The sequence below is a fragment of the Phyllostomus hastatus genome, unplaced genomic scaffold (genome assembly GCF_019186645.2).
Source record: "Phyllostomus hastatus isolate PE091 unplaced genomic scaffold, TTU_PhHast_1.1 phas_contig_551, whole genome shotgun sequence".
In the NCBI taxonomy this organism is placed as follows: domain Eukaryota; kingdom Metazoa; phylum Chordata; class Mammalia; order Chiroptera; family Phyllostomidae; genus Phyllostomus; species Phyllostomus hastatus.
Genome location: NW_025333909.1, coordinates 9728111 through 9755292, shown reverse-complemented (window position 1 = coordinate 9755292; position 27182 = coordinate 9728111). Strand labels below are relative to the sequence as shown.

The window sequence follows — 27182 nt, the reverse complement described above, 5'->3', positions numbered from 1 at the left end:
CTTCTTTAAAAAAATTAAGTGAGTTCCACGTTTGACTTCCAAGGTGATGAGTGTGAGTTGTATTTACTACATATAAAGTTCTAAAAACCATTTTCTTTTTTAATTAGATGTTCTACGCTGTAACTATAGTAAATAGTCCTCCAAAAAAATCAGTTGCCACCTTTGTCCAGGGCAATTCTGTCACCTTAGCTTAAGTTCTTTGTAATTAAATCACCATACCTAGCAAAGTTAGTGCAATAAATATAGTATTTCCAGAAATGAATATCAATAATCCTCATGGTTCATATCCAGTAATATAAGCATAATCTTTATGACATAGTTGGTTCCTGATGCAAGTCTAACCTTATAATATAGTCAACCAGAACACATTTGGGACTGAGATTAGAATCTTATTTTAACCCTCGCTGGTGTAGCTCAGTGACTGAGTGCCAGCCTGTGAATCAAAGGCTCGCGGGTTCAATTCCCAGTCAGGGCACATGCCTGGGTTGCGGGCCAGGTCCTCAATAGGTGGTGCACGAGAGGCGACCACGCATTGATTTTTCTATCCTTCTCTCTTTCTCCCTCCCTTTCCCTCTCTAAAAACAATAAATAAATAAGATCTTTTAAAGAAAGAATCTTGCCCTGGCTGGCGTAGCTCAGTGGATTGAGCGCGGGCTGCGAACCAAAGTGTCGCAGGTTCGATTCCCAGTCAGGGCACATGCCTGGGTTGCAGGCCATGACCCCCAGCAACCGCACATTGATGTTTTTCTCTCTCTATCTCCCTCCCTTCTCTCTCTGAAAATAAATAAAATCTTTAAAAAAATAAATAAAATAAAGAAAGAATCTTATTTTAATTCACAGTGACTTCCAGAGCACCCTGGAATTACTTCTTTGAGGCTAAAATACAGCAGATTCCTCACCCTACATCTATCCCTACCTCTGTCCACCCGCTCTTAGAAAAAGAATCCAAATGCTAATGAAAGGGAAAAAAGACAGAAAAGGAATAAAGAGGAAAGCTCAGACGTTAGGAAATCACAGGGGTTTAGATGTTGCCTGTACCTGGCATAGAATGAAGAACTGCAGTGAGACTGTGTGCCTTTTACTTCCCGCATTATTTTCGGTGTCAGACTCACCTCCAGTGACGTGCGTTCCCCGATGAACATTTCCTCATGAAATATCAAATAACTGATGTGGGATGGTCTCCATTCAATTCTTAAAATACATGACACCAATCACAAGAACCAAATCAGCATGAGGTTTCCCCGTTTCACCCCTTTTACGGCCATGTGCTCTTTCTTAGTTTTCATTGAATGACAAGAATGATATTATAGCCCTGGCTGGCGTAGCTCAGTGGATTGAGTGCCGGCCTGTGAACCAAAGGGTCGCCGGTTCGATTCCCAGTCAGGGCACATACATGCCTGGGTTGCAGGTCATGACTCCCAGCAACCGCACATTGATGTTTCTCTATCTCCTTCCCTTCCCTCTCTAAAAATAAATAATTTTTTAAAAAAGAATGATATAGTTATTGATAAAAGTAATTAGAAATTGAATAATTGAAAAAAATTTTAAATTGTTGTTCAATTACAGTTGTCCTCATCTTTACCTCATTACTCTCCTGGCCCTACCCACCCCCTCCCCCTCCCACTGTCCATGTCCATGGGTCCTATATACATGTCCCTTGACTTGACCCATCCCCTTCTTCCCCCCATTCTCTCCTTCCCCCCACAATTTTTTAAAAATATTAAGTGAAATCGGAAGGACAGGCATGATATTCAAGTTAGTTAAGTTTTATTTAAGGTTTTCATCACTAAGAAAATTATATTTACTTCAGAGGGCATGGTTTTTGAAAGCTTGTCCTTTTCTTATCTAGGAAGTGTTTGTGTGGATGTAGGTATATAGCATTATGGAGCCTTCAAGTTGAAAGTCATATAGTCATACCTTTAATTTTCCTAAAGTTGAAAAGCTGGTGGAGGGATTGAGCAAAAAAGCCAAAAAAAAAAAAAAAGTTGAAAAGCTAGTAAATCATGAGAATAAAACTTTTTTTAGAATCCTAATTAATTTCCTTAGCAAAAATGATCTTGTGTCTTATGTATCTTTCCTGTAGTCAAAAGCATGTGTTTTAAAAAGACAAGTTACTTCAAGGCAATGATCTACCAGTCCCCATATATCCACTAAAATAAAAAGGTTAGGAAAATATCTAGATATCTGCAGTTTACCATTTTAGCCATACACTCCCTTGATTATATTGTTTTATTTTTTTAAACACACACAGTTGTCCAAAGCATGCTTCCTGCAAGATAACACTATAATATAGTGATCACAAAGACGAGCGATGAAGACAGCTTTCAACATAAATATATTTTACAGATGAAATGCACTAAATAACAGGCTGGAATTAAACCAACTGAGTGTGTTCTGACGTCACAATGTATTCCATTCTCACTACTATTAATCATTACCAATACGTAGTGGTCCACTAGCTTACAGGTGCTTCTTAGATACACTCTCAGAATTCAGCAGTCATTACTCAGCAAGGAAGAGACATTCTAATTTTGCTTTACTAATAAATTAGTATTTCGACTTAGTGTAATGTTTAAAAATAGACATACATATTTAAATTCTAACTTAACAAACACCTGTGGGTTATGTTTTAAAACTCATAGACACACACAACAGTGTGGTGGTGACCAGAGGGAAGGGGGAGGGGTGGTAAAGGGTAAAGGGGCCAAACTGATGCTGACAGTTGATGACGTGACTGCGGGTGGTGGGCACACGATACAATATACAGACCACGTAACATAGACATGTCCTCTTGAAACCTATATGAGCCTATTAACCAATGTCACCCCAATAACTGTAATTAACAATAGAGAGAATGAAATCTATTTTTTAATATTTTATTTATTTGTTCCTAGAGCGGGAAGGGAGGGAGATAGAGAGAGAGAGAAACATCCATGTGCGGTTGCTGGGGGTTATGGCCTGCAACCCAGGCATGTGCCCTGGCTGGGAATCGAACCTGGGACACTTTGGTTCCCAGCCCGTGCTTGATCCACTGAGCTACGCCAGCCAGGCTTGAGAGAATGAAATATCTTGACCTGCAATATTAAAGAACTGAAGATGATGAATATTTTTTAAAGTATGTAATGGCCAACAAAAAGAATGAGTTTTGTTTGGGTATGTCCTTAGGAAGACTGTTATTATATTTTATGCATTCAAAATGTAAAGACGATCTCATGCTATGTATTAGTTTTGCCAAGTATATTACCCACCGGGGTCATCTCTACTTTTGACAGATTGATGTTTTAGCTAAATAATGACTAAAATTTTCATGCACCTGTGAAAACCTCTGCTATGCTGAAAGGATAAAAGAAAATAATTGTCTTTATTTATTTTAAAGGGGAAACACCTATTATTTGAACTTGACTGGAAGCAACACCAGGTGTTTCAGAAATTTTTATGATTTTTGCCCGTGTTTTCCTCTCCTTTAATGACAAAGGACTTTGAGCAAAAGCCAAATTTTATATTAACTTATTTTTGCCAGCCACTTTCAACACAAAATAAAAAAAAAAAAACTGTGATAGGCCCTTGCTGTCAACAGAAAACTAACAAAATTATGGCACTTTTGGAAATTCGGCCTGAAGAAGAGAAAATTGCAAGATCACTTTAAAAGTTACCTTAGAGGTTTTACATAGATATATGTATCATCAGTTCTATATTCTTTGGAAGAGAATAAGAAAATAGGGCCTGAATTGTTTTAATGTCTTTGTTGGATAGCTCTCGGAGAAATTGTAAATGGTATTTGAGCAACCTCTTTCCTTCTTGAATAAAGTTGTAAAATGGATCTACTCAAGAATAACAGCATAGATATGAACTCAGTTGTTGATTGTACATACTGCTAAAGGCCAGAGAAGCAGGTAATTAATTCCTTGTCCAGAGACCACTCTTGCCTTGTTTTGGACCGTGTGAGTGTATGGGTGAATTAGACAGTGTACACGGAATAACATGTACTCCTGAATTCACCGGATGTTTTCTGCATTTTCTGAAAACAGTGAAATGAACGAGATGATTTAACTATTTCTGTGATACAAGAGTTTGTAAAACGTCCTCATTTATATCCCTGACGTGACGGTTCTCTGACTGACAATGGCACAGTTCTTTCAGATATTTCATTTGTTGTCAGCCTCCTCTAAGCACTTTTTAACATCGGCTGTAGTGATGATTGGACACTCAGAATTTATCAGAAGGAAGGAGGTCAACGTGCTGCTGGGAGATCGGTGTGGTTAAAAGTCTAGCAGTTAGAAACTTTGTTTTATAGCCCCGGCTTTGCCCCTAATAAGCTGTAATCATTTCACATTGTAGGCTTCAGTTTCTACAGTTGTGCAGTTGTTTAAAAGTACTTTCTTTTTTTTTTAAGATTTTATTTATTTATTTTTAGAGAGAGAAGGGGGGGAGAGAGAGAGAGAGAGAGAGAGAGAGAGAGAGAGAGAGAAACATGAATGTGCGGTTGCTGGGGGTTATGGCCTGCAACCCAGGAATGTACCCTGGCTGGGAATCGAACCTGCGACACTTTGGTTCCCAGCCCGCGCTCAATCCACTGATAAAAGTACTTTCTAACTAAAATCCTAAGATGCAATTTAATCAAAGTAAGGATGAAAAAAACTTAGAGCAGAAATTTCCTTTTTTTCTTCAGATATACAGTAGATCCGAAAATAATTATAGCATATAAGTATTGCTCTGATCAACTGTGGCAAGTTCAAGTGTATGCACAATGCTTTGTGTAGACATAAAAATCGTCTTGATCAGGCGCAACATGTATGCCATTTACTCTCAACTTTACTTCATTCAGCAAGTCAATAAGAGCAGTCAATTGTTCCTTAAAGGTGATTGCTTAAATATGAAATTAAATATCATAATCAGATTTGTCATTTATAAAGAAATGTTTAACTTCTCATCTCCTTTTCTGTCTTGCTTAAAAACGACAATAAGCTATTTCTCTCTTATTTCAGGGTAGGGCTTATACTTTTAGAGTTATATACGTGTGATGTATTATCCCATGCAGAGAGCAAAGAACACTATGTTGAAAAGAGCCACTCTGAAGTACCGAAGCAGAAAACAAACAAACAAAAACAAAAACCCAGAAAGGATAAAGTAATTTATAAAGTTATACAAGGGAAATGAAGGGGGAAGGTAGGTCTGTGGGCAGTGTGCCAGAATATGATCAGCGTTTTGGGGTTTTTTTGATCAAACATATTATTTTGAAAATACAGTCAAACCTCGGTTGCCAGCTCTCAAAACAGCCTTCCGGGATGAATTACGTTTGAGAACCGAGGTTCCAGTGTATAAGTAAACAGGTAAATACTCAGATTTCATTAATTTTTAAATCGTTGACACTATTGCAGATGTCCTCCATTTCCCCCCTTTGTCCCCGTCCCACCAGCCCCGCCCCTGCCTTTACCTCATTGTCTGTGTCCATGGGCTTTGCATGTATGCATGTATGCATATATGTTCCTTGGCTGATCTCTTTCATCCCCCCCAACCCCTCTCCTATGACAGCTGTCCCTATGTTCCATGTGTTCATGCCTCTGCAGCCACTGTGGAAAACCATATGGAGTTTCCTCAAAAAAGAAAAAACCAAAAACTAAAGATGGAACTGTCTTTTGACCCAGCGATTCCACTTGTGGCAATGTAGCCTAGGAATCCTGAAACACCAGTCAGAAGGATATATGCGCCCCTATGTCCACAGCAGCGCTATTTACAACAGCCAAATGCAGGGAGCAGCCTGCGTGCCCATCAGTAGAAGAGCGGATAGAAAAGCAGTGGTACAGTCACACAATGGAATACTAAGTGGCAGTAAAAAAGAGGAACTCTTACCCTCGGTGACAGCATGGATGGAACTGGAGAGCATTATGGTAATGAAAGAAGCCAGTCAAACAAAGACAGACAAGTATGAGTGACATGATTTCACTCATACGTGGAATCGAACGAGCAAAATAAGCTGACGAACAAGATAGAAACAGGCCCATAGATACAGAGAACAGACTGGCAGCTGTCACACAGCAAGTGGTGGTGGGAGATTATGGGGGGAGGGAGGTGCAGGCATTAAGCAAAAAATGAAAGGAAAGACTCAGACACAGACAACTGTAGGGTGATTACCAGAGGGAAAGAGGGGTGGGGGGAGGTAAAGATGGTACCTTTTTAAGGAGGGTAATGTTTTGGGTTGTGAACACACAATTCAAGATACCGATGATGTGTTATAAACTGTACACCTGAAACCTATGTAATTTCAGTAATGAATGTCACCCCAATATGTTCAGTAAAGACATGTGAAATAGGAAAAAAGTTAAAAAGTTAGAAGTTATTGCATGATATTTAATTTTTTTTTAAGATTTTTTTTATTTATTTATTTTTAGAGAGGGAAGGGAGGGGGAGAGAGAGAGAGAGAGAAACATCAATGTACGGTTGCTGGGGGCCGTGGCCTGCAACCCAGGAATGTACCCTGGCTGGGAATCGAACCTGGGACACTTTGGTTCCCAGCCCGCACTCAATCCACTGAGCTACGCCAGCCAGGGCAAAAGTTATTGCATGATATTTAAATGATTTGTTAAAATGCTCTAAAGTTAGTGAAGCAGTTGAATTGTGTATTTTTGTATGGTATATCTTAAACCAGGCGAAGGGATTTAATGTTAAACTGCTACAGACAACAATAAAATGAAAGATTCTCCCTTTTTCTTTCCTTTGAACTAATAGTTTCTACTTAATAATGCTGTGTAAAGCTGAGTAAAGTTGCTTTAGCAATGAACTTTAGAAAAGCACAGTATATCTGTGCTCTAAGAAGATAAGGAACAACAACAACAGATATCTCTAAGATGTGATACCCAGAGCAATTGCATTTGCAGACGAGGACACAATATTCGCATTCAAGTATTTTCCTTGCAAAACGCCCAAAATATAGTTAAGGTGCTTAGGCAGCACATAATAAGTGTCTACAAAAGGAACTTGTCATTTTTAATGTTGTTTGACTATTGTTTTATTGTCGTTGCCTCTCTAAAACCATCTCCCACCACTTTCCCCTCATTGAGGACCCTACTCGCGCTGCGCTGGCCTCTGTGCAATGAAAATGCAACACGCTCCCAGCTGAGGCCCCTTTCTGGAAAGCTCTCCCTGTCAGTACCCACACAGCTTACTTCCTACTCTGCGAGGAAGGCTGTTTACAGTAAGTTTCACTGTTTAAGACCTAGGATTTCCCTTCTGCATAAACATTTCTGGAGAACATTCCACATGACAGACGGATTTGTGTGCAGGATGACGAGCCACAGTACCCGTGGTCCCATCTAGATGGTTTTGCTAAGAAAGCAAACACCCAAGTGCTCGCGCCCTAGTACCTGAGGCCAGGGGTCAGAGCCAGATCCTCCTAGGACACAAGGGCACCGTGCTTACTGAATGGCTGCAAGGTCATTTCTGTGGCCACAGAACAGACACGTGACCTTAAAAGCGCTGTAATGAACAGGTCAAGGTACATTTCTGAGCTCACCGGTTAAGGAGGTTTTGGACATCAATGAGCAGATTCTGTGGGGGTGTGCAACACTGATTTGAGAAGAAAAAGATGGATGGCGGTAATGACTGTTCACTTGTTTCCAGTTCTGGAATCACACATGCTCAGGGCTTTTTCCTTCAACTTCCTTCGGATCTCTGCTCAAATGTTATCTTGTTCGAAAGACCTTCGCTATCTGAAGGAGTCTCCCTCCTTAACTCCCTTCTGTTTTTTTCTTCCTTCAGATTGCTAGTTATAGCCACTTAACTGTAATAGTTTGGTTTATTCATTTACTTAAATTTTTATTCATTTGAGAGAGAGAGAGAGAGAGAAACACCAATTTATTGCCCCACTTAGTGATGCATTCATTGGTTGATTCTTGTATGTGCCCTGACCAGGGATCGAACCCACAACCTTGGCCTATTGGGACGATGCTCTAACTAATTGAGCTACCTGGCTGGGGCTGCTTTATTTTTCATGCCTCCTTCTCATCCATGAAAGCAAATTCTGATTTGACTCTCTTTTATCCCCAGCACCTAGAAGTCTGCTGGAAACACAATCGGTGTTCAGTATTTGTGGAATGAATTATTAATAAATCCTCAATTTTATTCACCCATTTCCTCCTTCGTTGCCATATCAAAATATATAATGACAGCTACCCTATTTTTTTTTTCTGGGCAAGCCTCACTTGAAAACAGGAAAAAACTTAAGTGAGGAGGGAATTTGAAGTATTATCTGACAGCACAACACGGGCAAAGATATGCAAACTCGCATGTTGTACAATTGGTAGGTTATGAAGAAACTTGAAGCCCCAACAAGTAGGAAAAAAGTTTGATCCCTAACCCTATCAATTTCTTAAAGCGAAACAGCCCAGAGAACCAGCAGGTTTGTCCTGGAGCACGTTGCCTCAGCCCATACACAGCTTATCAGCATTCTATATAATGTTCGCAAGCACAATAAGGAGATAACTACAATTGCCTTAACGCACGCAGTTTAACAATTTGGCAAGCACCTCTGAGTACTTATGTAATCATTTCTTCATGAGCAATTGAAAAGTACTCTACATATAAAACGCCATACTTAAATGTTCTGTCACATAAGAAACATGACCATAATGCATTGTTAACATCTTTGTTCTGGTTTTTGGAATGCCAGGGATGAAATAAAGAAACGAAAGGACACTGAGCAAGGGGAGTTATGGGGAAGTAAAGATGCAGAGTGAGTAGATGAAAAAGACACAAAGAAAATGATAATTGAGCCCAGGTCCCTGATGACAGGCACACTGATAAAAACATACCCACAATGTGGGGTCATAATACAGACATGTTCTTAAATGAAATGCATGTACTTATATGAAGTTACTGAAGAATGTATTCGGGTTTGTAAATCCCCAAACTGATATATTAATATAACTTTAATAACTTGTCTTTACTGTCCCTTTTAGAAACAACTGCAGGTTATTCAATTATATCGAATGTTAGTGATTTGGTCCCTTCTATATTCATTCTGTGCACTATTTCTAGAAAGCAGGGTGGCTTAAAGATGACCCCTTTGCCTTGACCGCCATTTTTGTCTGCTTGGTTCTAACTACAAGATTTCCATCGAGGGGATGGAAGGATCCTTTCCTCCTGCCCCCCTGTCTTGTTGAAGAAGTGTTAAAGAAGCTGGGCATTCGAAGGCGGCTTCTCGAACTCTCCTTAACCAAGAGAGCATTCCGAATGGCCAATGATAAATGAATGTCATCCGATTTCAATTAATATGATCCTTAACTCACCCCTTCCCTTCTGCTTAAAATATCCTTGGCACATCTATAAAACCACTTCCTTATTCTTAAAAAAAAAAAAAAAGTTAACTTTCCACTTTAGCCATAGGATAATTAACAGAACATGACTTTAGAACAGGAAAAGTATCAGAAATCAAAGAAAAAAAGACATATTTTTAAAGTATTATTTGGTAACACTTTATATTTGACATTTTAGCCAGCCTTTCATGTTAGGAGTTAATTTGTTATAAATATAATCTCGTGCTGCAAAATCAAATTGGAGACCTTCAAAGACTTTTGTTAGGAGGTCAGAGTGCATAATTCTGACCAGGAGAAATTCTCATTTCTCTACAAGAGAGTCAAATGTGTTTCATTTCAACCTCCAAATTGGACAGTTTAAATATGTTAAATCTGAAAGTGTGGATTACATATTGCTTTGCAAGTCCAATGAGTTGTACTAAACAGCAACCAACAATCCCAACAGTTATATCGTCTTTTTCTGGTAAGCGCAAAACTATTTAGGAAAATTCATGCATGCACACTCTGTCACTTCCCAAACTCTCTTGCATGTTTACATTTTCAACAAGAAGACTGAGTTCCCATTAAGGCATCATTTTGCACAGCACGTTTCTCTTTTGCTATAATGTCGTAATGTTTTTTCTGCCGGTACTATGTTCTGGATTTCTGGAAGAAAGGTACCGTCAGGCAGATATATTGGGAAAACTTATATCTAGAAGCAGATGTGCCAGCCCTTTTCCTCTAAACTTATACAGAGACACAATGATCAAATATCAAGATTTCAAATAAACATAGTTTCATGCCAAACTGTTATACAATTTCAAACATACCAAAGCTCTTTTACCATTTCATTATGTTGCCAAAATCACTGCTTGGGTCTAGGACATGTTGGGGAAACAAAATCTTATAATAAAACACTTTAAACACAGAGGTATCCTACGTTAGGTTATATTGGACTATATTAGAGGAGGGAACAGAATTTCCTGCCACCCAAACAATAAAGTCAAATAGTTTGTAAACTATACTGAAATTGTACTTTTTCAAATTATTTCTTGTTCCATTTAATGTCCTGGAATAGCTGAATATTCTATTTCCTGCTTTCAGATCTTTCTGCTGTGAACAGCATTTTATTACCTGCTTTATGTAAAATATTTTTATGATTGCAAACTAACTCTGAAACTAATGCAACTTGAGATGACTGTGAAATGTCAGAGGAGGCTGTTGCATGTTCTCACAGGAAGACAGCATTTATCAATCGTCAATGCAACAACTGTGTGCTATGGAATCGATAAGGATGTGCTGAGCAAGCAGACCTTTTATTTTGTCCGAGTTGGCTTAACTCACCAAGTATAAAGAGTTCCATGTGATTCATCACACTTGGGTAAAGAATCAGAACTATTCGAATATCCAGGCTACAGAGGATATTTGCAAAAAATTTACATTTCTAACAAATGTCTATTAGAACTGAAAGAGGACTCTTCATGGCATCAGAAGGAAATAGGAGAAGTAAGACTACAACCCTAAAACATATTGCCCGTTAATTAGGGAAACGCAGTATCACTGTTTTCTTTATAGACTTAGAGGAGGGGGTTTTGTAGAGCCCCTGTTTGGCTGCATACCGACTCAGAGATTAGAAGAACACTTCTGCCGAAGCACTAAATGCGAGTTTTCGAGGACGAGCTAACCTAGACTTTGAGCTACGCCGAGGAAAATTCCTACCTTGATGGGGAATCTTCTGGACTGTCATCAGCCATCAGGTCCAAATCTTGTGAGGGTTTCTCACAAGCCCTTTGCAAAAGACTCTCCTCTGGAGCTGCTTTAGGAGTATCTTCATTGGCTCGAAGATGTTCCAGCAGGTTCTGTGGATGCCAATTCTGAAGAGGGCTCTGGTGGGCAGGGGCCGGCCCTGGCACGGGTGCCAGGGAGTTGTGGTGGACAGGACTGCTGCTTTTCTTCAGGCCGTTTCTGTCCCGAGAGTGGTTCTTCAACCTGCCCTGAACCGGGCTCCCTCTATGCTCATATCCTTCCTGCTGAAGGCAGTTTCCAGTGTTGGGAGAAGGATGACTAAACCACCTCCAGCGCAGCCGTAGGATCTGCTTCACATCAAACTCTTTCTTGCCAGACATTGACATCGTCGCGGGAGGAAAGACAAAAGCCTTCTCTCACAGAAAGGAAACGGAGCCTTTGTTATCTCTGGTTGCTGTGCCTCTTCTGTTGAACTAACAAAAGCACAGGGGCGTTAGAGCAGCCTTTCTTGTTTGCCCCCTCCCCCGCCGCCTGCCGCCTGCCTGCGCGCCACAGTGAATAAATACTTGCAGCTTTCTAGCTGCAAAGCTGCAGCGAGCAGTGTAGGTGGGAACCCATACCGACAGGATGATGAGGTCAGACCTTAAACAAGTAAATCAGCTTACACAGGAAAGCAGCTACCACAACACACTCCAGCTGCTACAGGGGCTCGCGGCCTTCCCTCCTGGACTTGCAAATATCTTCCTTCCCCGAGTACAGTAGCTGAGCCTTCAACTCCGGGCCCTGCGAGCAGAGGCAGTGTTCAAACTCACTTCCTTCCAGACTCCCTGCGCTCCCCCCACCCCCTGCCAGATTCTTTTTCCAGTAGCTCACTTGTAAAACTGTGCCACTTTGTCCTGGGAGAATTTGTAACAACGAATTCATTATGATCTATTTTAGGGAACTTGTGGAAATTTTGAAGGTGTTTCATTAAGGCAAAGCATCTCGCCACCCGCTCCCTCAAGCAGGTTTGGCATTACCTTCACAAAACATCTGCAAATGTGAATGTCTTCATCTAAACATGTGCTTGAAATCTTCAACAGTTTTAGAAGTACGAGAAAGTATTGATTACCCAAGACTGCACCTCCACAAACACACCAGGGGATGTAGCAAAGGTATTGGACATCTGCAGATGAAGGAAGAAATCAGTGCTTTTCTAAACTCAGTCACTTAGAAGAGATGTCTTCTCTCAACGACCAGAGCTTGAAAACAAATAGTCCAATCTGGCTCCGTGCCTGTACACACATCTCCTTATCACACTCTATACTTTGACAGGCAGTGATAAAGGCATATTTTTGTTTTGTTCGGAATTGCATGTGAGAGGATGCAAAACGAACTGTTTTGAACTAACTCCAAAATGACACATAGCTCAGTCACAGCTGTGCACAAAGTGCTTTGAGATCTCAATGAGAAGCATTACCAGCACAGACGTGAATGTGCCCACAACACTCACGTATCAGGAACGCATCTACCGATGCGTTCTCAAAACTTTGTTTGAACTTTATCCAGCTTCCATGTCGTGCACACAGGTGACAGGGGGCCATTTTATCAGTGTACCATTAGAAAGAATACTGAAACTGTAAGGTTTTGGTTTGAATTCTGGCTTTAGGGTTAAGGAGATAAATGATCGTGAACAAGTCGTTTCTGTGAATCACAATTTCTTCACATATAACATGGAGAGGCTGAACAGATTTCCAAAGTTTGCACTTGCAATGCATTTAAAAAACTTGGAAACAGAGAAGGAAATGAATACTTTTTCTTAGCTTGGGTGCATGTTTTGCATGCTGCTTGATATAAATTGAATTACACCCTTTCTCTTATACACCTTCTTGTTTTGTAGGTGTAATGGATAATTAATATCTCAACATGACTGGGCTATGAAGTGTGTAGATACTTGTCAAACATTTGTCAGGGTGTTCCTGAGAGACTGTTTTTGGGTGAGTTGAACTTTCCAGTCGATAGACTGAGTCAAACAGTCTTCCCTAATGTGGGTGGGTCGCATCCACCAACTGAAGGCCTCAGTAAACAAAAGGCTGGCGCTTCCCTCTCAGTAAGAGGGGATTCCTCCGGTGTGGCTGCATTCATTCTAGGACAGAGGTGGCAAACACAAGGCCCGTGGGCCGAATCCGGGCCTCCACCTTGTTGTATCGGGCCCAGCACCTTGTTTCTACCCGGCGGCAGCAGCAGTGACGAGCTCCTTGCCCTAGTTAAGGAGTAGTTACGTTTATACGGTCCTAAAACTACATTTGGCCCTTGGAAGGCTACCCCGAGGCTGATGCGACCCCTGGTCATAATGCGTTTGACACCCCTGATCTAGGAAATTATTTCTTTTTTCTGGCTTCAGACTGCAATAGATATAGTGGCTCTTCCTGGGTCTCCAGGCTGCTGCTGGCCTTGGGACTGAAACTATACCATCAGCTCTTCGAGGTTTCCTACTTTCTGACAGCACAGCTTGGGACTTGTCAGCCTCCTGAATCTTGTGATCCAATCCCTTACCCTAAAACAATCTCTCTTCCCCCTAAGATAGAAGATAGGAGCAATATCTTACTTACCTTTGCTTTGGTGCTGTCTATCGGATCGCGCCCCCTGTTGGCTCTGTTTCTCTGGACAACCGGGACTGATACACTAGGTTTTTTTCTAATACTAAAAACTTAAATGCACCCTGATAGATATCTAGTTGATTTTTATACCAGTCGCAAACAAGGTATTTCCATCTCCAAACTTTCAAGCCATTCTCCAACAAGCTTCTTAATCCTCTGTGTTAGCATCTGTTATCATCTCTTCTTGGCAACTGTGTTTTCCATTTCCGGTACTTAGCAGATACACAATTGGAGAAGGTCTCAAATAGTCCTCCTGAGGAGCCCCAGGCAGATCATTAAGTACTGGCAACAAAAGTGGAATTGACTTTCTGTTATCTGGGTAGGTAACATCCCAAGGAAACTCCTTGAAGTCAGGATCTGTGTTTTAGACAGATTTAAACACAATGTTGGACTTTGAGCAAGCATACGGTTAATAGCAGTCGTGAATCAGGATGGTGAGAGGCCAAGAAAGTTCCTAGGGGAGTGGAATAGGGAAACGGAGGGCTGAACACAATGGCGGAGCAATGACAGCCAGGTGCCGAGGGTCCCCAGGGCAAAACGCCCCAGTGCCTGCCAGGGAGCAGAACTGGGAAAACAAGGACCTGGCCCCCAGGGTGACCTCTCCTGCCCTGGCCTTTCCTCCCGCAGATGACGTCTGGGCCTTCAGCTTCAGGCCCCAAAGAGAAGTAAAACCAGGTTGGTGAACCAGGGCCAACTGCAGTGACTGAAGACCCCCTGCCCTGTGACTGTCCCATCAGAAGAGACTGTGACCCTGACAGGATGCACCTGGGGAACTGATGAATGTTCTGCTGAGACCCTTTCTTGAGAATCCCCTAAGGTTCCTGCCTGAGAGAGAGAAAACAGCCTCAAGACTCAGGACCCAGCCCATCAGCTCTCCTTGTGGGGAGCAGCCCATGCCATTCCCTTCCCTTATTGTCCCCCCACCTTGGCCCCCACGGGCACGAGTATCCTAAACTGTAAGGCAGTGGGCAGCGGCAGTTGTCCCAGGCTGATTCCCCCTTTTCTCTGACTTCCCAGAGGGCTAAGGCAGCCCAGCCTAGGCTCTCCTCTTGCTTCTTCTATGTAAGCCCTCTCTTGTGTCCCTGTCCCCAGCTTTCATAAATTGTCCTCATGGTCACGTGGACTCATGTTGTGAAATCTTTCCTACATGAAGTCTAGCAGTCCAGCTGGCCCTAGGCAGCCATGCTCACGGCCAGGCCCCTGGCTGAAGACAGAATAAGCAGAGGTGCAAATAATATGTCATGAGCACAAAAAGGATAACTACATTGGACATCGAAGTAGCGCTAAATAATATCTTCTTGGACATCAAGAGTCTGCATTAGCTTTCTGGTATATTTCCCTGAGCTGATCATGATTCAGATACAATTGGAGTTTCCCTGTGCACCGGTTACAGTAAGGGGAATGCTGATACTTGTAGAAATCTGAACATTGATAGCCCGATAGTCTGTGATTTTACTGAGCATGTGCTTTTTAAAAGTGTGCAGACTATGGACATTTTTCTGGATCTTGAACACAGAATTGCAGAATGACTAAGAAAGGACACAGATCTAGAAAACCGAAGGTAATAATAGTTTATGAAGCGTATGAAACTCTTACGTTTCTGACTATAAAAGATGCAAACATAGTCAAACAGAAATAAAGAAGTGGTCAGTGAGGATAGGAGCAATATCTTATTTATCTTTTCTTTCCGAGTGCCTTATTATCTACTTGAAATCAGGTAACCTTTTAATATGTATAGAATTAATGAGTAACAAGTTCTAAATGAATTTATCATATGAATTAATTGTCCCATTAACTGCCAGTATATTTTCTTACATTTAGTTTTTATTTTATTTATTTTATTTTTCATTTTTTATTACACTTATTTTTTATTTCATTTATAGTGGACATACAATGTTATATTAGTTTTAGGTGTACAATATGATAATTTGATGTTTATATCCCTTACTATGTTATCACCACAAGAAGTGTAGTAACCAACCATCCGTCACCATGTTTCTTATGCTGTGCATTACATCCCTGTGACTTATAACTTGAATTTTGAACATTTTATTCCTCTTTACATTTCTCACCCATCCTCCGATCTCCTTATCATCTGGTACCCATTAGTTCTCTGTATCTATGAGTCTGTTTCTACTTTAAAATCAAACTGCAAAATGGTTATGGGCTGAAATACCTCCTAGATATGAATGATTATACCGGTGGGAAGTGAACCTCTAAACCAGTTGCAAAAATCCTGGCAACCTAGCAGCCATGTGCTCTTTTGTTGTTGTATTCTGAGTAAAATCTTCACCAGAAAACAAAAATGCTCAGTTACGAGGACACCTCAGAACGCAATCTTATTCAAATGTATGTAGCAATGCTTTTTCCCCTGTAATTATCTGATTACATAACTTGCAGAAAAAGGACATAGTCATAGTCATAGACATCTGTACATTAAAAACCACACATCAACCTCTTAGCACATTCCTCAGGTGGGACTTCAGTGGATACAAGCTACATTGGGCAACATTAAAACAATTAAAAAAAAAGCAGTACAGGTGTATCTCAGAGAGAGCACCTATTTGATTCTTCTCAATGCCATGCGGCAGCTTCTCCATTGGCACGTGGTGTGTCCCTTTGCACTTTTATGAGGTTATGAAGGCAGCTCCTTTCCTAAAACTCCATGACTCTGTCTGTTCTAGCTTCCAACTTGCCTTCTGAGGCTTCCTCTCCACTCTCGATTTCACAGAACTGAAGAGTTAGCACCTGGCTCCAGATTAGGCTTCGACTTAAGGGAAGTTGTGGCGGGTTTATCCAGACCAGTAAAACTTGCTCCCTATCAGCAATAAGGCCGTTTCGCTTTCTTATCATTTGCGTGTGCTTTTAATTTCATTCAAAAACTTTCCTCTGCATTCACAGCTTGGCTAACTGATTGGCACGAGAAGCCTCGCCTTTCTCAACTTCTGACATGCCTTCCTCACTAAATCATTTCTCGCTTTTAACTTCAATTCAGATACGTGCAACTCTTTCTTTCAATTGAATACTTAGAGGCCATTATAAGGTTATTCATTGGCCTGATTTCAGTATTGTTTTATCCCAGGGACTGGGGAGGCCCGAGGAGAGGGAGGGAGATGGGTGAACGGCCTGTTAGTGGAGCAGTGAGAACACACATAGCATTTGTGGATCAAGTCCACTGTCATAAGGTTCTTGGCAGCCAGAAACAAGTAGGACAGCGACATCAAAGATCACTAATCACAGATAACCATGACAAGAATAATAATGAAAAGGTTGAAAAATAGTGACAATAACCAAAACATGACATAGAGTCACAAAGTGAGCAAAAACTAGCTGTTAGGAAAATGCTGCCAGTTGCCTTGTTCAATGCATGGTTGCCACAGACCTTTAATTTGTTAACTCCACACTGTCTGTGAAGCACAATAAAGCACAGTGCAATAAAACAAGGCATGCCTGTATCTTTTTTCTTTTTTTTAAATTGTTGTTCAAGTACAGTTTTCTGACTTTTACTCCCATCTCAGCCCACCCCCCATGCCTCTATCTTATTTAGACTTTGGGGGGGGGTGGCCAGGGAGGGCTGCCAGACAGATGATTTTAAACCAACCCTGTCTTAAGTAACTGCACCCCAAATCACTACAAAATGCAGGAGATTAAAAAACATGAACATTGAGCCCTGTCTGGTATGGCTCAGTGGATTGAGCGCTGGCCTATGAACCAAAGGGTCACTGGTTCGATTCCCAGTCAGGGCACATGCCTGGGTTGTGGGCCAGGTCCCCAGTAGGGGGGATGCTTGAGAGGCAACCACACATTGGTGTTTCTCTCCCTCTCTTTCTCCCTCCCTTCCCCACTGTCTAAAAATAAATAAACAAAAAATCTAAAAAAAAAAATGAAGATTGACTCATTGTACCAGTAGTTTTCTGGCTCCTGCAACAGGTCAGATAATTGAATGACATTGCTGTAACCAAACTCCTTCCTTTTATATCCGCTTATTTAGGTGAACAGATTTTTCTTTCTATTGGTCAGATCTGCAAAAAACAAATGGAGAAAAAGAAATGATTCTAACTCTTGTCTCGTTCTAGCAAAAAGTAATATTCATTGTTAATACATGAATTGAGTACCAAAACAGCCCCATGTGTCTCTACTAGTAATGCATTCTCAATACAATTTTTATTTTTGTTTAATTATACTTCACAAATACAAAATGCAACCTTGCTATTTTGTTTAATTATTATACTAATAATTATAAGGATCACTCATTGAAAAATTTCACTAAGAGTCAAAAGAAATTTAAAAAATAAAACTCAAGTATATAGGTATTTTTGTAGCAATTATGATCAAACAATCAACATATTCTCAGTAAAAAATATAATACATTAAGAAATTGGAATCAAAATATAGTTTCAAAGAGAAAATGAACTATTTAAAATTTCTGCTGTTAAGAGTTTTTTTCTGTATTACTAAATAAATGAGTTATCAAATTACCACAGTATTTACCATTCATTAAGTGTATTTGAAAGAATTATTTCAAAGATTTATTTTGAAATACAAAAATTGACAAATATGTTGGAGATGATATCTTTTGCAACTGTTTATATTTATGATATTTTACATGTGAGCTTTGTATCAATCTGTACATCGATTTTCAAACTTTTTGTAAGGGCTATGTGGGGCAAATATGTTTGAAGACTACTGCTGTTGGCTAATTTGATTTTGAGAGATCATCCCTTCATTTTAATTCCATTTTCATTCCACTTTACAGGTAAATTCATTAAGGATGGTCTACAAATCCTCCCCACTGATTTCCCTCTTATTTTCCTCAAAATTTGATTGCTGTACCTGTCTCGGTATTCAAACTCTTCCTTCTAATGAAACTATCCTGAAACTTTAGTGAGCATGTGCTACTTAGTAAAACTTCAGACTCTCATTCAGCAGTGTTGAGGTAAGGTCCAGAAATCTGCCATTTCAACCATCACGGTAGGCCATTCCCTTCTTAAGTAGCCCACAGACCACAATTGAAGAAAGACTGATTTGAGGGACTCAGGGGGAATTCAAGGCAGAAACAACGATCCTCATTCAATAATGTTCAAAGGAAGAGTGGGAGGTAAAAATAGACTTCTGCTTTGGTCGTCCTTCATGGACCCGTGCTCAACATACCAACCCCTAAACCTGAAACATTTTAGTCTTTATTTGGAGGCTCAGTTTCCTGTCTGAAGATAGTATATCAAACTACGTACAAATATTCTACCTTTTTAATATTACGTACTGGAAGCTAAAACCACTCACAGCTGAGTTAAGGGAGCAACAGTAACTAGGTTGTCATCTATAAATAACAGTATATACACATCTATAAGAACATACATGTGGCGATTTTCCCAGCACATCACTGGGATCGACTTTGCCCCTGATAGGTAATAGTGGAGAGACAACTGACATATTTCACATTATTCTCTGTGCCCTGCAGTGGGTAGCAGAGTTCTCTCCACCGAGAGAGCAAGTGGGTTCTGCCATGGTAACCATGAACAAATGTTTGAGCCTCCTTTGTCAGATATTAACTGACCATAAAGTAGTGGGTTTATTTCTGGGTTTTCTATTTTATTTCATTGATCTATCTGTCTGTTTTTATGTCATCACCATGTTTTTTGGATTCATCTGGTCTTGTAGTATAGTTTGATAGCAGGTATCATGATTCTTCCAACTTTATTCTTCCTTCCAAGATTACTGTGGTTATTTAAGGTGTTTTGTGGTTCCATATACATTTGGGTAATATTTGTTCTATTTCTTTGCCATACGCCATTGGTGTCTTGATAAGAATTGCATTGAATCTGTAGAATGCTTTGGGTATTATGGACATTTTAATGATGTTAATTCTTCCTATCCACGAACATGGTGTATGCTTCCACTTATTTGTATCTTCTTCAGTTTCTTGCTTCAGGTGTCATAATTTTCTGAGTAAAAGTTTTTACATCCTTGGTTTAAATTTATTCCTAGGTGTTTTATTCTTTTTAAAGAAATTGTGAATGAGATTGTTTTTCTGATACTTTATTATTAGTGTTCAAAAATAATACACTGGTTTCTGGATATTTATTTCATATCTTGTTACCTTACTAAATTCATTTATCAGTTCTAGTAGGTTTTTGGTGGGCTCTTTAGGGTTTTGCATGCGTAGTATCATGTTATCTGCAAATAATGACAGTTTTGCTTGTTCCTTTCCATGTGCCATTTATTACTTCTTCTTGTCTGCTTCCTGTGGCTAGGACTTCAAGTACTATGTTGAATAAAAGTGATGAAAGCAGACATCTTTGGATTTTTCCTGATTTTAAGGAAAAAGCTTTTAGTTTTTGCCCTTTTGGAATGACTATAGCTATGGATTTGTCATATATAGCCTTTATTATGTTGAGGAATGTTCCCTCTGTCCCCACTTTGCTGTGAGTTTTATTTTAAATGGGTGCTGGATTTTATGAAATGTTTTTTCTGCATCTATTAATATGATCATGCAATTTCTGTACTTAATTTTGTTTATCTGGTGTATCACATTTACTGATTTTTCAGATATTGTACCAATCTTACATCCTCACAATAAATTGCATTTGATCATAATATATGATTTTTAATGTATTATTGGATTGAGTTTGCTAATATTCTTTTGATGATTTTAGCACTCATGTTCCTCAGGGATATTGATGCATACTTTTCTTTCTTTGTAGTGTCTTTATCTGGTTTTGGAATTAGGATGATGCTGACCTCATAAAGTGAGCTTAGGAGAATCTGCTCTCTTCTTGGATTTTTTGGAAGAGTTTGAGAAAGACGGGTGTTAGTTCTTTGTTGAATGTTTGGCAATCCGTCTGGTCCAGCACTTATGTGTTTTGGGAATTTTTCTATTATTGATTCAATTTCCTTAGTTGTAGTCTGTCTATTCAGATTTTTTATTCTTCCTGATTCAGTTTTGGAAGATTGTATGTTTCTAGAAATGTATCCATTCCTCCAGATTGTCTAGTTTGTTGGCGTATAGTTGTTCATAATAATTTCATATAATCCTTTGTCATTTTTTGCTGTCGGTTGTTACTTCTCTGTTTTCCTTTCTGATTTTATTTGTTCGGGCCCTTATGCTTATTTCGTAATGAGTGTAGTTAAAGGTATTTCGATCCTGTTTATCTTTACAAAGAACCAGCTCATGGTTTCACTGATCTTTTGTATTGTTTTTTAGATTCTATTTCATTTATTTCTGCTCTGACTTTTAATATTTCCTTTGTTTTGCTTACTTTGGGTTTTGTTTGTTGTTCCTTTTTTCTAGTTCCTTTGAGGGTAAAGTGAGATGTTTTATGTGACATTTTCCTTGGTTCTTGAGGTATAATCCTGTGATGCTATGAGTTTCCGTCTTAGGACTGCCCTTGCTGTGTGCCATAGGTTTGGGGCTGCTGTGTTCTCATTTTCACGTGTATCAAGGTATCTTTTGACTTTTCCCCCTTGATGTCATCGTTGACCCATTCATTGTTTAGTAATATGCTATTTAGCTTCCGTGCCTTTGTGTGTTTTTTTCGTTTTTCCCTTGTGTATGATTTCTTGTGCCACACCATTGGGGTCAGAAAAGATGCTTGATGGGATTTAAATCTTCTGAAATTTATTGAAACTTATTTTCTGTCTTAACATGGGTCTTTCCTAGAAAATGTTTCACGTGCACTTGAAAAGAGTATATATTCTGCGTCTGTAGGGGCAAAATGCTCTGAAGAGATCAATGAAATCCATGAGATCTAGTGTGTCATTTAAGGCTATGATGTTTCTTGCTTGATGTTTCTGTGTAGAATGTGTATCCATTAATGTCAACGGAGTATTAAAATCCATTACTATGACTGTACTACTGTCAATCTCTCCGTTTAGTCCATAAGGATTTGCTTTATATGTTTAGATTCTCGAATGTTTGGTGCATACATCTTTATAAGGGTTATGTCCTCTTTTTGAGTTGCTCCCTTTATCATTGTGTAGTGTCCTTCTTTGTCTCTTACTATAGCCTTGGCTTTAAGGTGTATTTTGTCAGATAGAAGTATTGATACCCCTGCTTTTTCTTCTTTTCCATTTGCATGAAATACCTTTTTCTACTTCTTTACTTTCAGTCTGTGTGTATCTTTTGTTGTGAGGTGGGTCTCTTGGAGATAGCTCATGTGTGGGTCATGTCTTCTTATCCATTCATCTACGCTATGTCTTTTAGTTGGAACATTGGGATTATTTACATTTAAAGTAATCATTGATAGTTACATATTTATTGCCATTTTTTAAAACTGTGTTCCTCTCTTTCTTATTTTCATGTCATTCTTCTTAAAGGAAAATTTTACTCTTTCCTTAACAGATTGAGAACATTGCTAGACATAAAAAAAAAGAAATCAACTGTAGCTTTCATTAAAAGGGCAGTGGCTGAATTTGTTACAATTTTTGATTTTCTATCCCTCATTCTCTTCTTGTCATCCATGTAAAATGCCCCATCTGTTTTGGCTTTCAGTATTTTCTAATGGTTGGTAAACACAATGCAATATATAGATGATTCGTCAGAGAATGGTACACTTGCAAACTCTGTAGTTTAAATAACATTAATATGTTCTTCAAAGACAATGGAATGCCTGGCTGGCGTAGCTCAGTGGATTGAGCATGAGCTGCAAACTAAAGTGTCGCAGGTTCAATTCCCAATCAGGGTACATGCCTCGGTTGCAGGCCATGGCCCCCAGCAACCGCACATTGATGTTTCTCTCTCTCTCTCTCTCTCTCTCTCTCTCTCTCTCTCTCTCTCTCTCTCTCTCTCCTCTCTCTTTCTCTCTCTCTCCCCCTCCCTTCCCTCTCTAAAAATAAATAAATAAAATATTTTTAAAAAAGACAATGGAATGCAATTAGATATCAACAGCAAAATGGGAGAAATTTGGGAAACCCATAAATATGTAGAAATAATACATGAATAAGTAACCAAGAGAAATTAAGAAAGGAACTTGGAAATACATTGAGATAAATGAAAAACACAGAACATACAAACACATGGCTAAAGCTAAAGCAATGTTTAAATGGCAGCGTAGAGCTGTAAATGCTTAGATTCAGACAGAGGACAGCCTTCCAATAATAATCCAAGCTTCTAACTGACGACACTGGAAAAAGAGGAAAAACAAGTTTAAATGCAACAGAAGGAAAAAATACCCCCCAAATTAAAACACAATTTAATGAGGGGGGACTAGAAAATAACAGAAAATCAATAAAGCCACAAACCAGTCTTTACACGTGTCAACACATTTAAAAATCCCTTAGCTAGATAATGCTTTAAAGTCAAATTTGACTGAAGACAAATGCCATGTGATTTCACTTATGTGTGGCATCTGAAGAACAAAGTAAATGAAAAAATAAAATAGAAACAGACCCATAAGCACAGAGAACAGCCTGGTAGTTGCCAGAGGGAAGGGGGTTGGGGGACTGGATGAAAAAGGGATTGAGAAGTATAGGTTGGTGGTTACAGGATAGTCAAGAGGATGTAAATTGCAGCGTAGGGAATATAGTCAATGATATTGTAATAACCATGTACGGTGCCAGGTGGGTACTAGAAATACTGGGGGATCCACTATGAACAATATATGATTGTGTAACCTCTATGTTGTGATGGGGACCCCGGCTCGTGGGGTCTGCCACTTTGTGGATGGGGGAGAGACGTTCACACAGGCTACTGAGTCCTGTGGAGGAAAAAGGCGAGCATGGCTTTTCTCTCAGGGGGAGCAAAAGCCGAGGCCTCCGCCATGACAGGCCTTCATTTCTTTTCTGGCACGTTCCGTGATGGTCCTCATTGACTATGCACCAGTTTGCTTTAGGGGGTTCCCTTTTACAGAAAACAAGGGAGCCAATGCCGCTAATCACATCACAGAAACGGGACATCTGCAAATGAAAAGGGAGAAGGAGTTGAACCAATTACACTCCATACTGGGGGGTTTTAGCATGGATTTGAGGAAGTTACACTAAGCACTTGCTGTCTGAATTCAAGGTTGAGGGAGTTTTAGCAAAAACAAGACTCATAGCAGTCTAGGTGCAATGCAGGCCTGATTCCCCACGGGAGAACCTATCCGTGGGCGTGGGTCCTGTGCATTGGACCTTGCTTTCCACTGGGAGCTGGGCCCACGCCACACAGGATGATCGCCTACAATGTTGGACACCTGAAACCAATACAAAGTAACGTTGAAATTAAACTGTAATTGAAAAATAAAAATTGAAATTAAACTTCTCAAAAAAAATCAAATCAAATTTGGTAAGCTTGAATACACATGTAAATGCATTATAGTTCTTAGCAATTTGTAAGCTTTGTATATTCATTTAAACTTCCAAGCACCAGAAACAAAGCCTACTTTCAATTAAACTTCATTAAGATTAATTTAGCTATGGCAGAAGTCACCGGGGTTCTTGGTGATGTTTGCTAAAATGAAAAGGCACATAAAAGCTTTTTGTTTCTGGTGTTTGTTCTTTTCAAAACCCATTTACGTCTTCATAAACACAATATTAAAATGCCTTTTCAAGACCATATGAAAATTATGACAATCAAAAGCATTTGCAGGTTAAATAAAAATGAAACAGTGGGAAACACCTAAATGTCAAACATTTCCAGCTTTCGTGGATTTTTTTCGACTCAGAGAAATTGCAGTTTTAGAGCTGTGGTTTCAATTGGGTTGTTCCGGCCCATGTTTCTCTCCCATGGGGCCACCTTGTGTGCTCCACCTCAGTCCTCTGAGCTCTGCCCTCTGTTACCTTGAGAGATTTCAGCTACAGCCTCTTGAACTTAGGGCAACTTGTCCTCTTTGCAGAAGTCATATAATCACGGTGTCTGTTCTGAATGTCCACATATGTTAACATGCTACTTCCCACCAGATATTCACAAGTTAGCAAGTGAACGAAGTCTATTTCTACCTTTTCATCCATCATCCCCCCCCCACCGTTTCTTCTTCCCCAGAGACTGTAGTCACACTAAATTGCCACCTCTGCATCTAACACTACAAAGGGAAATTGGTTCTGAGTGGTGTAAAGCCATGTACAGCTCAGATTCTTGTATGTGTGAAATGGACAACGGAGCTCCATTATTTACAGAAAGATTCTTGGACTTCAGTGGCATTATCTGACAGAATATTTACTGAGGCCATGTTATATGATAGTAAAATCATTTACATTGATAAAATGGTGAACATTAAAAATTAGCCTAGATATTCAACAGGGAAATTGATGCTTATGAGAAAATGAAATAGTTTCAGATCAGAACATGGTGCTTTAAAATTTTCTGCATTTCATACAAATAAGACCAGAAAATAATGACAGTGTCTAGGTACTTTGATATGGTCTTTCTGTTAACATTGTTCCAACATGTTAATATCTTTTGTGGTGAAAATATGTTCATAAATACACACAATAATATAAAATGCAATGCATGAGATGCTATACATATTATATGTATATAAGGGTTGTATGTATATGCATATATGTATGTATATGGGTTAAAGCATATATAAAGAATTATATATATTTTATGTGTATGTATACATATATGTATGGACATAGTAAGTATCAATACTATATATGTCATTTTATCTATATGCAGGCCATCATCATTTTTGGTGAACTCTGCATTGACCTACTTGCTAAAATGGGTTTGTAACCCTAAAGCCAGCATTCCCAGTATCTTTGTGGCTATCTGACAAGTTGTGCAGAGCAGCAAAGGTTTGAGTCCCTCTCTGCGCATGCGTGTTTCCAGCTGCGGTCACAGCGGGCCAAGCTCTGCCTGCTTGCTTTGGCTCTTCTACTGTAAATGAGGCTCTCTCCTGCAGTCTATTTAGTGCCATCATTCTTGCACGTGTGTGCTTTTTATTGGCGATTTCGCTGTTTAAAACGGCCCCCACGCGTGAGCTGAATGGTTGTCTGGTTTTGCCCGGCATCAGAGGGCTGTGGTGCTCATTAGGAAAACAGGAGCTTTGGGATGAGCTTATTTTGCGCATGAGTTGCAGTACTGTTGGCCATGAATTCGATACTCATGATTCAACAATAGCATCTTTAAAACAAGATTATGTATTGATAAGTTGATGTCAGTGTTACTAGAGGCTTGACAGAACCTAGTCCTAAAGTTGACAAAGAAGCCACGTTTCCGTTTGTTCAAGGTGACTTTGTAGAACATAATTATCGTGAATAATGAGACTTGACTACGTGTGCATGTGTGAGTTTTTTCTGCAAAATAAAATGGTGACTTAAAAATGATACCGCCCTGGCTGGGTAGCTCACTTGGTTTGGTTAGAGCATCGTGCCAATATGCTGAAGTTGTGGGTTTGATATCCAGTCAGGGCACCTACAAGAATCAACCAATGAATTCATATCAGAGCAACAACAAATGGATCTCTCTCTCTTTCCCTCAAATCAATAAATAAAAATTTAAAAAAAGAAAATGATGCCAATAATGCAAATGTGAGCAAACAACAGGAAAATAGAGTCGAAAATACTATTGGTCAGCAAATTAGAAGGTTAAGAGAAAGACAATGAATACATACATAACCAGACAAAACAGGAATTCTGCCAGAAATTCTAAGTTGTGAAGACTAGTTGACATATGAATATATATTCACTGTCGTTAACAAAATGCTTGCCTTAATTTTACGTTGTACCTTAACATATAATGTGCACTACACTCAGAACCTGCCTTTTTCCCTTCATTTCCTATATTACCATATTTTTCGGATCATAAGATGCACCTAGGTTTTAGAGGAGGAAAATGGGGAAAAAATTTGAAGCAAAAATGTAGTAAAATATTTAATAACATAAATAACATAGTATTTCACCAATGTAAATGTAAACAGAACTCAACAGCAGCATTAACAACCATTATTCCTCCCAAATTGGGGGGCGGTGCGTCTTATAGTCCAGAAAATACGGTAACTTCAACTAGTTGTTACTACTCCAAATTTATTCGCATCTGAATAAAGGATGGTATTGAAATAGAATGAATGATTCGAGGAGGGTCTGTTGGGAAAATGTGTGCAGATGTGAGGGGAATCTTCCAGGCACCATTAAAATTTTCACACACATAGATATTCTAACAAGGAAAGCTGCTCTTATAATTAACCCATAGCAATATGAGAGAAATGTATCTTTAAAAAAGACTCTGGGATCATTTTAAAAACTCCAGGGCTGATACAATGTAGCATTCCATAGTATTAGTAGACAGTAATCTTAGCTTAATTTAAGCCCTCACGTTATAGTTGAGTCTCATTTATTTCTCTTCATCCCATTGGAAACCTGAATGTACCTTTTACATACATGTGATTCCTACTAAATATTCCTCGAATCAGGTGATCTATATGGCATGGTGTGTGGTTTCATCATACGTGGAAGTAAAATGAAGACAACTTACAGAATTGTATTTTCTTTAGTAAGATAAGGTTACCAATTCTTCCCATTGTAGCATTATGATCTCTTTATGTATGCTGCATCCCTAACCTGGACTACTAAATCACACTTTCCAACAATT

The 27182-nt window shown here is 39.4% G+C and overlaps 1 protein-coding gene across 2 annotated transcripts in view; it reads right to left on the bottom strand.

The window, feature by feature from the left end:
* KLHL4 (kelch like family member 4) overlaps positions 1-11787 on the bottom strand; it is a 49468-nt gene extending 37681 nt beyond the window's left edge. The window contains exons 1-2 of one of the 2 annotated variants that reach the window (XM_045847410.1): positions 11702-11787; positions 11010-11509 (exon numbers count right to left, since the gene is read on the bottom strand). In XM_045847410.1, the coding sequence (XP_045703366.1) occupies positions 11010-11422 (413 nt within the window). In that variant the 5' untranslated portion in view covers positions 11423-11509; positions 11702-11787. Of the gene's footprint in view, positions 1-11009; positions 11634-11701 lie in introns of those variants that run through there. The other variant, XM_045847409.1, reaches the window with a different exon arrangement.
* Between the last annotated feature and the right edge of the window lie 15395 nt (positions 11788-27182).